Source organism: Elephas maximus, chromosome X (assembly GCF_024166365.1).
Source record: "Elephas maximus indicus isolate mEleMax1 chromosome X, mEleMax1 primary haplotype, whole genome shotgun sequence".
NCBI classification, from domain to species: domain Eukaryota; kingdom Metazoa; phylum Chordata; class Mammalia; order Proboscidea; family Elephantidae; genus Elephas; species Elephas maximus.
Window position 1 is genome coordinate 99,238,857 of NC_064846.1, and position 13,525 is coordinate 99,252,381.

A 13,525-nucleotide genomic window follows, 5' to 3' on the forward strand; every position below is an offset into this window, starting at 1 on the left:
GACTATATTTGTGTGGGTCTATTCCTGGCTATTCTGTTCCATTGATTTGTCTATTTTTTTTCAGCAGTACTAAAGTGTCTTGATTACTGTAACTTTACAGTAAATCTTAAAGCTGAGGTGTGTCAGCCCTCCAACTTTTTTTTTCTTCAATGTTGTGTTGACTATCCTGGGTTTTTTGCCTTTCCATATAAACTCTAGAATCGATTTGCTAATATCCATAAAATAACTACTGGGATTTTGATTGAGAGTGTGTTGAATCTATAGATTAAGTTAGAAAGGACAGACGTCGTAACAATATTGTGTCTTTCCTATCCCATGAATGTAGAATATCTTTCCATTTGTTTAGATCTTCTTTCATCAGAATCTTACAGTTTTTCTCATATAGATCTTGTACATATTTTGTTAGATTTATAACTAAGTACTTCATTTTTTGGTGCTAGCGTAAATGGGGCTGTGTTTTCAATTTCGAATTCCTACTGTGCATTGTTGGTATAATAGGAAATCAATTGACTTACATACTTACCTCATATCCTGCAACCTTTTTATAATTGTTAATTAGTTTCAGGAGTATTTTGTTGGTTCTTTGGGATTTTCTACATAAATAATGCTATCATCTAAGAACAAAACATTTTTATTTCTTCCTTCCCAATCTATATAGCTTTTATTTCTTTATCTTGTCTTATTGCATTAGCTCGGACTTCCAGTACAGTGTTGAATAGGAGTGGTGAGAAGAAACATCCTTACCTTGTTCCTGATCTTAGGAGGAAAACATCTGGTTTACCACCTTTAAGCTAACATCTCATGATGTTTTCTATAGCTTTTTGTTGATGATCTTCATCAAGTTGAGGAAATTCTCCTCTATTCCCAGTTTGCTGAGAATTTTTATCATGAATGGGTGTTGGATTTTTTCCAAATGCTTTTTCTGCATCTATTGATATCATATCATTTTTCTTCTTTAGCCTGTTGATGTGATGTATTAAATTAATTGATTTTCAGAAGTCGTACCAGCTTTGCATACCTGGAATAAAATTCACTTGGTCATGGTGTATAAAAAAAAAAATTTTTTTTTTAGGTTATTGTATTTTTGATTTCAAGAAGTTTCCTTTTTCAAATCTGCAAAGACAATTTTTATAGTTGCTCTTTCCTATAAACTTGAATGATATTCAAATTATTTAACAATTGGTTTGGCATGGGCAATGATCAGTCAGAATAGATACCATCTGTAAATAACTGATATGACTATACCAGTATATTTGTTGTTATGTTGTTAGGTTTTGTCAAGTCATTTCTGACTCATAGCAACCCTATGTACAACAGAACAAAGCACTGCCTGGTTCTGCCAGTATATACCATTGAATATTAACCCACCTACATTTATTTTTTAACATACCTCTTATTTCTTTAAACTTTGAGCATAGTTGTTTTATAACCAACTTTTTAAATTAATTCCAGTATCTGTGTCTTGAGGATCTGCTTCTGTTGTAGTTCTTGCTGATTGTCACTTCATGGTGCCTTGCATGCTTGGTTATTTTTTTAATGTTTACTACTCACGATTCTTGAAAAATTATTTGTGGCTTATTTTAAAGCCTAAGATGAAGGTAAGGAGCCTTGGTGACACAGTGGTTAAGTGCTTGGCTGCTAACCAAAAGGTCAGCAGTTCAACCACACCAGCCACTCTGCTGGACAAAGATGTAGTAGTCTGCTTCCATAAAGATTGCTGCTGTTGTTGTGTGCTGTCAAGTCTATTCCAACTCATAGCAATCCTATAGGACAGAGTAGAACTGTCCAATAGGGAATTCTATTAATTTTTATAGAAGCAGATCTCCTGTGGAGCCCGCCAATCTTTTGGTTAGCAGCTGAGTGATTAACCATTGCACTGCCAATGCTCCTTTCCGTAAGATTACAGCACTAGAAACACTATAGGGAAATTTTACTTTGTCCTATAGGGTTGGTATGAGTTGGACTTGACTCGACAGCAAAGAGTAATGAGTAAGATGAAGGTACCCCCTAAAAAGGATTTACATTGGCTTCTGTAGATGCCTGGTGGCACTACCAATTTGGGACTAATTTAAACTAAAGTCACAGCTTGAGTCTTTTGTCCTTCCATATAATGTAATTTGGGGCTACAAATACAAAAGAGGGTCCACTTGTGGTGCACCTTAGGTACTGGTTTCCCCCACCCCATCATGCCATATTCTGCTCAGCACCAAGGTAACTTTCTTTGCAGTCCCCAGTAAATGTGAGTAGGAATGGGTTTACTTCTGGTTTATCTTTAGTGTAACCGTGTGATATCTTGGGCCCTGATGTCTGATTCCCTGACCTTCTGAGGTCCATCAAAACTAAGGTGAGGAGGCAGAGCCAACATGGCACTACAGACAGAAGACATGCCATCCTTCTGCAGCAAAGACCCCAAAAAACTAAGTAAAACAGATACAAATGTCAATCCTGGAACCTAAGCACCAAATGAAGGAATAAAGAACTCGAGCACTGAATGGAATAAGAAACTGACAGAGAACAGAGAACAGGGAGAGCTACAGAGCGGAGGTCCCCTACCAGCTAACGTGGCTCCATTCATCCTCTTGGACTACAGCCACCAATGAACACAGACAGGGAGTACAGGACGGCAACTTCATGGAGCTCCCAACAGGAGACGGAGCACCTGATAACCAGGGATACATGCTTTCCCACCCTGTACAAGGCCTCCACCGCTTTCCTACGGGCCACGGTCACTCAGCCAGAAACATACCAGCTCACTGCTGCCTGTATTTGCCATCTTGGACCTGAGCCACCAAGGGCTGTGGACAGGGAGTTTGGGAAGGTAACTCCATGGAACTCCTAGTAGAAGACAGAGCACCCAGTAACAAGGGATACATGCTTTCCCTCTACACGGCCTCTGCCACTTTTCAACAGGCCATGGGTGCTCAGCCAGAGAGAGACCAGCTCACTGTTGCCAGGGTCCACTGTGCCCCCACTGGCCAGCCCCTTCAGCACCATTTTGTTTGTTTGTTAGTCTGTATTTGTTGATATTGGGGTGTTTTTTTTGGCTTTTTTTTTTTTTGCTTCACTTTCTCACCCTTCCTTCCTTTCCTTTCTCCAGCCCCAGCTAGCCCCGTGTGCCATCCCCTCCCCTTCTTGATGGGCTGTGATTTTTTTTGGCTTGTTTTATTCTTTTCCCTGTTTCTTTTCTCCTTTCCTTCTTTTCCTTTCTTCCACCCATCCAGCCTGTGCACCACCCCTATCTCCTTCTTGACAGGCTGAGCCACACCTCTCGGCTAAAGAGCTACCAGCACACAGCCTGACCAGGTCTGCCCTGCCCCCACCTGCCAAATTCTACTGCACTGCCGTTTTATTTACTTTTTTCTTGTTATTTTTTTCCTTCACTTTTTGCTTTTGTTTCTCTCTCTTATTTCTCTTCTTTCATCCACCCACTTAGCTCTGCACATCACATTCTCTCCTTTCCATCCTGTCTGTCTACACCATGTGCCAAGTGCCATGCCCCTAAGTGGTACCGACACAGCCCACGGACCCTGCCCTGCACTGCCCCCCCCACCTTGCCCTGTCATCCCCACGTGGTGCCACAAACTATCCATCCCCACCCCTCCACCCCTCTGGACCCACCCTTTTGCACTATAGCTGAGTGACCGACCATGCCTACCTGGACAGTGGTGAGAAATATCGTGCCCACAGGCAATCAAGCAACAAAACACACCTTGCCCACCTGCCCAAACATAACCAAATAAAACAAAAAAGCAGGATGAAACAATCAAATCTACAATCACTAAACAAAGAAAATAATTCCTGAGTGGCTCAGAGACAATAGACAATATCAAAACATATAAACAAAACAGGAGAGGGTGGCTCCAGAAAGCAACAACAACAAAAAAAAAAGGTGACCTTCAAGAAGAAAAGGCAGTGGAACTACCTGATAGGAAATTCAAAACTCTAATATTCAGAGTTCACCAACACATGAAGGAAAATGCAGACAAAAATAAGAAAAAAATAGAACCATGGAAAAGACAGACAAAATGATGGAACAATTCAGGAAAATAATACTGGAAAAAATGTCAAAATAAATAAATAAGCAAGTAGAAATCATACAAAAACAGCAACTAGAAATACAAAAGATAAACAACAAGATTTCAGAAATGGACAATGCAGTAGAAGATTTTAGTAGCAAATTTGAAACAATGGAAGACAGGATCAGTGAAATTGAAGACAAATCCTTGGATAGCAATTTATTTGAAAAAAAATTAGAGAAAAGAATGAAGAAACTCTGAGAATGATGTGGGATACAATCAGAAGCAAAAATTTGGGTGTGATAGAGTTCCAGAACAGGGGGAGAAAACGAAAAATACAGAGAATCATTGAAGATTTGCTGACAGAAAATTTCTCTAATATCATGAAACACAAAAAGGTGAACATACAAGAAGCTCAAAGAATGTCAATACAGGATATACCCCAAAAGAAAAACATCAAGACATATTATAATCACACTTGCTAAAACCAAAGCACAATAAAAATTATTTTAGAAAATGCATTTCTCTGAGAGAGGGGAAAAAAAGAGGAGGGGTGAAGAAGAAGTTGGCTGACAACAAAAGGACAACCCAATCATAAAATGGGCAAAGGGCTCAAATAGACATTTCAGCAAAGAGGACATCCAAATGGCCACCAAACACATGAAAAGATGCTCAACGTCAGGAGCCAGCAGAGACATGCAAATCAAAACCACAATGAGATACCATTTCACTCATTAGGATGGCTAAAATGAAAAATTAAATTAAAAAAAATGGTGAGGATGTGGGGAAATTGGAACATTTACCCATTGCTTGTGGGAATGCGAAATGGTACAACCATTGTGGAAGACAGTGTGGTGATTCCTCAAAAAACTAAAAACGTGGCTACCATATGACCCAGCAATTCCACTCCTAGGTATATACTCAAAAGACTCAAAAGCAGAGACTCAAAAAGAGACATGTACACCAATGTTCATTGCAGCCCTATTCACAATAGTCAAAAGGTAGAAACGACCTATAAGCTCATCAACAGATGAATGGATAAACAACATGTGGTACATACCTACAATGGAATATTACACAGCCAGTAAGAGAAATGAAGTCTTGATATATGGTACAATATGGATGGAGCTTGAAGACATTATGCTGAGTGAAATAAGTTAATCACAAAAGGAAAAATATTCTATGACCTCACTTATATAAAAAGACAATAAAAGTTTGTTGTGTTGTGCTTGGGGTCTTAATAGCTTGCAAGTGGCCATCCAAGGCACAACAATTGGTCTCTATTCACCTGGAACAACAGAAGAAGAGTCAGGAATGGGGGGAGGTTATGGAATGTGTGGTTAATAACTTCCATGAACAGCTGCCTCCTTTGCCAGCGACTGGAAGAACTGAATGGTGCCCGGCTACCATTACTGAACATTTTGATTGAAAAGATTCTATACAGGAATCCTGATGAAAAGGAGGAAAATTGCAGAACAGAATCTCAAATTCTCATGGATTCTAGGCATTCTAGAGCCATTGAGGCTAGATGAACCCCTGAAACTATTACCCTGATGTAACCTTTAAACCTTAAGCCAAAAATATCCCTTGAAGTCTTCTTAAAACCCAACAATAGTTTAGCTTAACTAGTAAAGAATGTTTGCCTTGAGCATTGTGCTCTTTTAAGATCTAGAAAAGGAGGTTGAGAATGGCTGTACAACTCAAAGAATGTAATCAATGTAACTGAATTATACATGTACAAATTGTTGAATTGGTGTATGTTCTGCCGTGTATATTCTCAACAACACCACCAAAAATAAATAAATAATTTTTTAATAGAGAAGTTGGCTGAAACAACATTTAGCTCAATTAGTAAAGAATGTCTGCCTTCACATCTGGGGTCTTAAACGATAGCAAGCGGCCATCTAAGATGCATCAATTGGCCTCAACCTACCTAGATCAAAGGAGAATGAAGAACACCAAGGACACAAGGTAATGACGAGCCCAAGAGACAGAAAGGACCATATAAACCAGAGACTACATCAGCCTGAGGCTAGAAGAGCTAGATGGTGCCCGGCTACAACCGATGACTGCCCTGACAGGGAACACAACGGAGAACCCCTGAGGGAGCAAGAGAGCAAATTCTCTTAAGAAGACCAGACTTAATGGTCTGACTGAGACTAGAAGGACCCCAGTGGTCATGGTCCCCAGACCTTCTGTTATCCCAAGACAGGAACCATTCCCGAAGCCAACTCTTCAGACAGGGATTGGACTGGACAATGGGATAGAAAAAGATGCTGGTGAAGAATGAGCTTCATGTATCAAGTAGACACTTGAGATTATGTTGGCATCTCCTATCTGGAGGGGAGATGAGAGGGCAGAGGGGGTTAGAAGCTGGCGGAATGGACACAAAAAGAGAAAGTGGAGGAAAGGAGCGGGCTGTCTCATTAGGGGGAGAGCAATTAGGAGTATATAGCAAGGTGTGTATAAATTTTTGTATGACAGACTGACTTGATTTGTAAACTTTCACTTGAAGCACAATAAAAATTTAAAAAAATAATAAAGAATGTCTGCCTTCAGCACTGTGCCCTTTTAAAGAACGGGCTATATGGCATCAAATTGATGACAATAATGCAAAAAGTTAGGAAGCTTAGGGAGCAGTGAATTTATGTCAATGGGGGAGAAACAATTCTGAAAAGAAGGGTAAGAATGGTTGCACGACTTGAAGAGTGTAATCAATATCACTGAATTGTACATGTAAAAATTGTCGAATGGATATGTTTTGCTGTGTATATTTTCAACAACAATAAAAAAAAATTAAAAATAGAAAAAAAAGAAATGGATAGTGACCATGGTTGCACAACACGATGAACGTAATTAATGCCTCAGAACGGTACATGTAAAACATATTGAAATGCTAAATGTTTTGTTATATATACTTACCACATTTAAATTTTTTTAATTTTTTTAAATTTTAATGTTATAACGATTCAGACCAAATGTTCTGTCCACGATATCTAAGGATATGCGTGTCGTTGTTGTTCTTAGGTGCGGTTGAGTCAGTTCCGACTCATAATGACCATATATGTACCACAGAAGGAAACGCTGCCCAGTCCTACGCCATGCTCACTATCTTCGTTATGCGTGAGCCCATTGTTGCAGCCACTGTGTCAATGCATCTTATTGAGGGTCTTCCTCTTTTTCACTGACCCTCTACTTTACCAAGCAAGGATATGCGTGGGGTAATAGAATGTGAGAAAATAAAATAATCCTAAAAAAAAAAAAAAAAACTAAGGTGAACATTTGGTTAGATTTTCAATACCAGTATCAGGCAAAAGTGGCTTTACTTTTCTGCCTAGCTTTCTGGGGCAGGGCTTCAAACTGGTTCAAACCCATTCAGTCATGGCCGATGAAGTGACACTGAAGATATCTGAATTTTTTTAAATTTGGGTGATCCAGAACCATAACCAGAATGGGAAAAATTGTGGGTCAAAGCCCTCAAATGGGAGACTCAGAAGAGGTATAAACAGCCCTTTCAGGAGCCTGATGCATGAGATTGGGTTATTGCCAGGTGAGGAGTGCGACACGCATATAAAAGTGGCATGGTCAGCTGGCATCTTTGTGCCAAGCACCGCTGTTTGCAACTCTACACAGAATCCAACAGGCAAGAGATTTGTTTGCTATGCAACGCGTAGCTCCCCTTGTTTTCTAAGAGGGAGATTAAGCTTCCAGCAGGGCTTCGACCTGTAATTTTTCCCGGAGTTATGGTTCCAAGTCACCCAAATTTTAAAAATTCAGATCTGTTCCGTTGTTGCCTTCTTGGCCATGACAGAACCGGGAAGAACCAGTTCAAAGCCCTGCTCTGGGATCTCACTTTTCCTTAGAGTTTGCCTTGGTAATTCCTTTACTATCTTAGCTGCTTTCTTATTCTTTTAGGAAATTAAAAATTACACATATATCTTATCCAACATTTTTGGTTGTTTTTAGCAGGAGGGTTGGTCTGACATATCTGGCTCACCTTATTTCCAGAAGTAGAACTTATTGTTTCATTAGCTTTTTAAGAGAGCAGTTCTTTTGTGTGTGTGTGTGTGTGTGTGTGTGTGCTTTAAATGAAAGTTTACAAATCAAGTCAGTCTCTTATACAAAAACTTTTACCCACCTTGCTATGGACTCCTAGCTGCTCTCCCCCTAATGAGACAGCACATTCCTCCTCTCCACCCTGTATTCCCCGTTTCCATTCAACCAGCTCCTGTCCCCCTCTGCCTTCTCATCTCCCCTCCGGACAGGAGCTGCCCACATAGTCTCATGTGTCTACTTGAACCAAGAAGCTCACTCCTCACCAGTATCACCTTCTGTCCAGTCTAATCCCTGTTTGAAGAGTTGGCTTTGGGAATGTTTCCTGTCTTGGGCTACCAGAGGGTCCAGAGACCATGACCTCTGGTGTCCCTCTTGTATCAGTCAGAGCATTAAGTCTGGTCTTTTTATGAGAATTTGAGGTCTGCATCCTGCTGTTAAGAGAGCAGTTCTTTATAAAAAGTTTTCTTAGATTCATGTCTTTTCACTGTGAGTACCCATCGGCCAATGTGACTGTGTTAATGATATTAGTAAAATATGTAAGAACTTCCTATAGCTTTTTTTTTTTAGTAGTATTTTATTGTGTTTTTTTTTGAAAGCTTACACAGCAGTTTAGGTTCCCATTCGACAATTTCTACACAAGTAGTTCAGTGACATTGGTTACATTCTTCACAATGCATGAACATTCTCATTTCCATGCTAGTTATTCTGTTTCCATTAATCCAGTTTTCCTGCCCCCTTACATTCTCATATTTGTTTTAAAGTAATTGTTGACCATTTGGTCTCATACAGGGGATTTTTTAAAGAAGCACAGTACTTACAAGTGGTATTCATTATTTTGTGAGCCAATCTGTTATTTAGCTACAAGGTGACCTCAGAGGTTAGTTTCACTTCAAGGTTTGAAGAGTATCTCAGGGCAGTAGTCCTCCAGTCTCAACTAGTCCAGTAAGTCTGGGTGTTTTTTTGTGTGTTTCTTTCTTTGTTTTTGTTTTAGGAATTTGAGGTTCTGTTCTACAGTTTTCTCCCATTCTATCAGGGTCCATTTATTGTGACTGTGATTAGAACGATCAGTAGTGGTAGTTGGACATCATCTAGTTCTTCTGGTCTCAGGGTAGATGAGGTCATGGTTCATGTAGACTATTTCTGCTGTAGACTAGTTTCTTCTTTGCTCCAGATGAGTAGAGACCAATAGTTGTAATATTAGATGGCCTCTCCAAAGCTTTTAAAACCCCAGAAACTACTCATCAATCTAAGATATAGAACATAACTTTAGGAACTATATTATGCCAGTTGACTGAGATGATCCATAAGCCTATGATTCTAATTCTTTGAACCCAGAAAACCAATCCCACAAGTGTTTGGTTATGTCTAAGAAGTATCTGTGCTTTATTTATCTGTGGCTCGTATGTGCTTTATTATGTATATATATGAATATATGTGCGTACGGTCACATAGATGCATATACGTATAAAAAAGTACATACACCCATATGTACACGCATATATACTCACATATACATACCTGTACACATATATGGAAACTCTGATGGCATAGTGGTTAAGAGCCATGGCTGCTAACCAAAAGGTTGGCAGTTCAAACCCACCAGGTGCTCCTTGGAAACTCTATGGGGCAGTTCTGTTCTGTCCTATAGGGTCGCTGTGAGTCGGAATCGACTCAACGGCAACGGGTTTGGTTTTTTGTCGATGGGTACATACATATATACCCATACATATTTTTTGGTTGTTGGTGCTGTTGTTTCAAAATTTTATATGACATAGTAATTACCAATAGGTTCTTTTTTCTTGTGTACATTTTAGTGACATAATTTACCTTGGTCAAGCTGTGTACACTTTACCTTCATTCAGTGTTACCTTTCCATCACCAAAAATAACAAATGTCTACTATCTAGAGAGTGAGTCTCCCTCTTCCTCCCATCACCGTTAACCACTAATGAACATTAGTTTCTGTATATTTGCCTGTTCATGAAAGTGAGAACATACAATATTTTTTTTGTGATTGACTTATTTCACTCAACATAATGTCCTCCCGGCTCATCCATGTTCCAAGATGTTTCAGGAACTCATTTTTCTTATCACCAAGTAGTATTCCATTGTATGTATGTACCACATTTTACTTATCCATCCATCCATTGATGGGCACTTATGTTGTTCCCATCTTTTTACTATTATAATAGTGCTACGATGAACAGAGGTGTGCATATATCTGTTCAAGTAACTTCTACTATATCCCTAGGGTGTATATACCTAGGGGTGGAATTGATGGGTCGTATGACAGCTCAACCTCTAGTTTTCTGAGGAACCACCACACTGTTTTCCACTATGGCTGTACCATTTTGCATTCCCACCAGCAATGGATGAGGATTCTAATTTCTCCACATCCCCTACGACACTTCTTACTTTTCGTTTTCTTTAAATGGTATCTCATTGTAGTTTTGATTTTCATTTCTCTAATGGCTAATGATGTTAAGCATCTTTTCATGTGTCTCCTGGCCATTTGAATATCCTCTTTGGTGAAATATCTGGTCATGTCCTTTGTTCAGGTTTTATTTGGTTATTTGTCTTTTCATTGTTAAGTTGTAGAAGTTTTCTATATATTTTAGATATTGATTCTTGCCAGTTATATTGTTCCCAAAGATTTTCTCCCAGTCTTTAGGTTGTCTCTTTACTCTTTTGATAAAGTCTTTTGATGAATGTAAGTATTTAGCTTTTATGAGGTCCCAGTTATCTATTTTTTTTCCTGTTGTTTGTTCATTCATCATTGTATTTGATAATCTATCATTGAAAAAAAATTAGGCCCCAAAGCTTTGTTCCTGTATTTTCTTCCAAGAACTTTATGCTTTTAGATTTAACATTTAAGACCTCGATCCATTTTGGATTAGCTTTTGTGTGTGGTGTGAGGTATGGATCTTGTTTCTTTTTCTGCATGTAGAGCAGCACCATTTGTTGAAGAGACTGTTCCTTCCTCATTGAATGGATTTGGCTCCCTTGTCGAAAATCACCTGAATGTAGATGTTTGGATTTATTTCTGGATTGTCAATTCTATTCTATTGGTCTATGTGTCTATCATTAAACCATTACCAATGTGTTTTGATTATTGTAGCTGTGTAATATATTTTTAAGTCAGGAAGTGTGAGGCCTTCTCCTTTGTTCTTCTTCAAAATCGCTTTGGTTATTTGGGATCTCTTGCCTTTCCATGTAAAATTAAGGATTAGTTTTTCCATTACTGTAAAGAATGCTGTTGGAATTTTGATTGAGATTGTGTTGTATCTATAGAGAATTTGGGTTCCTATAGCTTTTATGAAATAGACCCAATGTTTTTCTTTTCAGGCTAAAGAAGCAATGGCAGAAGTGGAACGATGTGATCCTACAAATATTTTCACTCAATTTTATCTACTCAAGATTGAAATCTTAGAGGGAAACTCTGACAGAGATATAAATGTTATTTGTGAGTTGTCTTTGACTGTTTTTAACACAATGGAATTAAGTATCTATATTCTATCCTTCCTATGTAAAGATAATACGATGCAAAAAGAAACGAAGTTTACATAAAAAGAGCAGCGGTTACCTGTCAAGGGAGTGGGAACTGGGGAGATGTGGGACAGGAGTTGGGGGAAAAGATTTCTCACTGTAAACTTTTTTATACTTTCCATCATTTAAGCCAACATACTCAAAAATTAAGTTTAAAAAGCTGTGAAGTGTGTGGGAGATTTATACTACAAAACCACATCAGTTAAGAATTGCCTTCACAGAATGGAATTCTCCAGGGTACCTTGTGACTGTTTTCACTTACTTGGGAAGTGGTTGGTCAGAGATTTGGCCTTGAAATGGACTTTCTTTCCAAATGGGCAGTGTTGGAATTGCACACATGACCTTCGTCTCATTAGTAGCTGTGTCCTATCCATAAGTGAAGCTCCCTAACTTTGTGTCTGCACATACACATGTATCTTGAATTGGTTACAGGTATGTCTCTGCTGAAATATTAATCCCCTCAGGGTAGCTAAGCAAATCCAAGAGCAGGCTGAGCCTCAGATATGTTGTCCTTTGTGCAAGAAGTTGAGAAGCATGAATTAATGGAATTAAACAGAGTTTATACTCATCTAAGCAACTATATGGAAACCCTGGTGGCATAGTTGTTCAGTGCTACAGCTGCTAACCAAAGGGTCGGCACTTCAAATCCACCAGGAGCTCCTTGGAATCTCTATGGGACAGTTCTACTTTGTCCTATAGGGTCGCTATGAGTCGGATTCAACTCGACAGCACTGGATTTGGTTTTTTTGGTTAGGCGACTATATATGAACACGTATGTATGCAAGGCATTGTGCTATGTACTCCATAAGAAAAATGGGATAATGCATTCTGCATTGAAAAAGAAATGTTCCAGAATGGTAAAGTATACCTGTATAATTAATTATAGAGTAGTAAATTGGAGTCAGCTCTGTATCAAGATTAATGTTGCTGACATGTCCATCATCAGTGTTTTCACTAAAGACTTCTGGGCATTTGTTTTACATGATATAACATGTTGAAGGATAAAAGGACTTGATATTTTCAGAAGAAATGGCCTAAAAGTATTGATTCTTCATTGAACTATTTTTTAAAAGAATTAAAATGAAATTATTTTCCTTTTTAACCACAGCATAAGCTCAACCTTTTTATTTCTTCCCCAGGTTCTATGACCATTTTTAAAGGTCATTTTTATTGAAGATGCATTCAACAAAATTCACTCTCATTCATGTACGGTTCCATGAGGTTTTTTTATATTAATAGTTCAATGAGATTTGATGAATGGCAACAGTCATTTAACCACCACCACAATCAAGATATAGAACAAAAAATTCCCTAAGGCCCCTTTGTTGTCATTCCCTCCCACCATTCCAAGCCCTGGAAACCATGATCTATTTTCTGTCCCTACAGTTTTGTCTTTTCCAGAATATCATATAAATGCACTCATACACTATGAAGCTTTTTCAGCCTGGCTTCTTTCACTTAGCATAATGCATTTGAAATTCATCCCTATTGTTGCCTGTATCCATCGTTGCTTCTTTTTTATTGCTGAGTAGTTTTCCATAGTATGTATGTACCACAGTTAGTTTATCCATTTACCAGGTGAAGGATATCTGGGTGGTTTCCAGTTTGGATGATTATGAATAAAGGTGTAATGAACATCTGCATACAGATTTTGTGTGATGATAAGATTTCATTTCTCTAGAGTGGAATTGCTGGGTTGTATGTGAGGTGTTTGTTTACCTTTATAAGAAACTGTCCAACTGAGTAGCAGAGACGGGGGTCTGGGGACCACGGTTTCAGGGGACATCTAGGTCAATTGGCATAACAAAGTTTATTAAGAAAATGTTCTGCATCCCACTTTGGTGAGTGGCATCTGGGCTCTTAAAAGCTAGCAAGTGGCCATCTAAGATGCATCAATTGGTCCCAACC

At 38.7% G+C, this 13,525-nt stretch overlaps 1 protein-coding gene across 1 annotated transcript in view; it reads left to right on the plus strand.

The window, feature by feature from the left end:
- The window catches only part of TEX11 (testis expressed 11), a 515,004-nt gene that overhangs the window by 329,546 nt on the left and 171,933 nt on the right, over nt 1-13,525 (plus strand). The window contains 1 exon segment of the mRNA XM_049871470.1: nt 11,417-11,527. Within this exon segment, the coding sequence (XP_049727427.1) occupies nt 11,417-11,527 (111 nt within the window).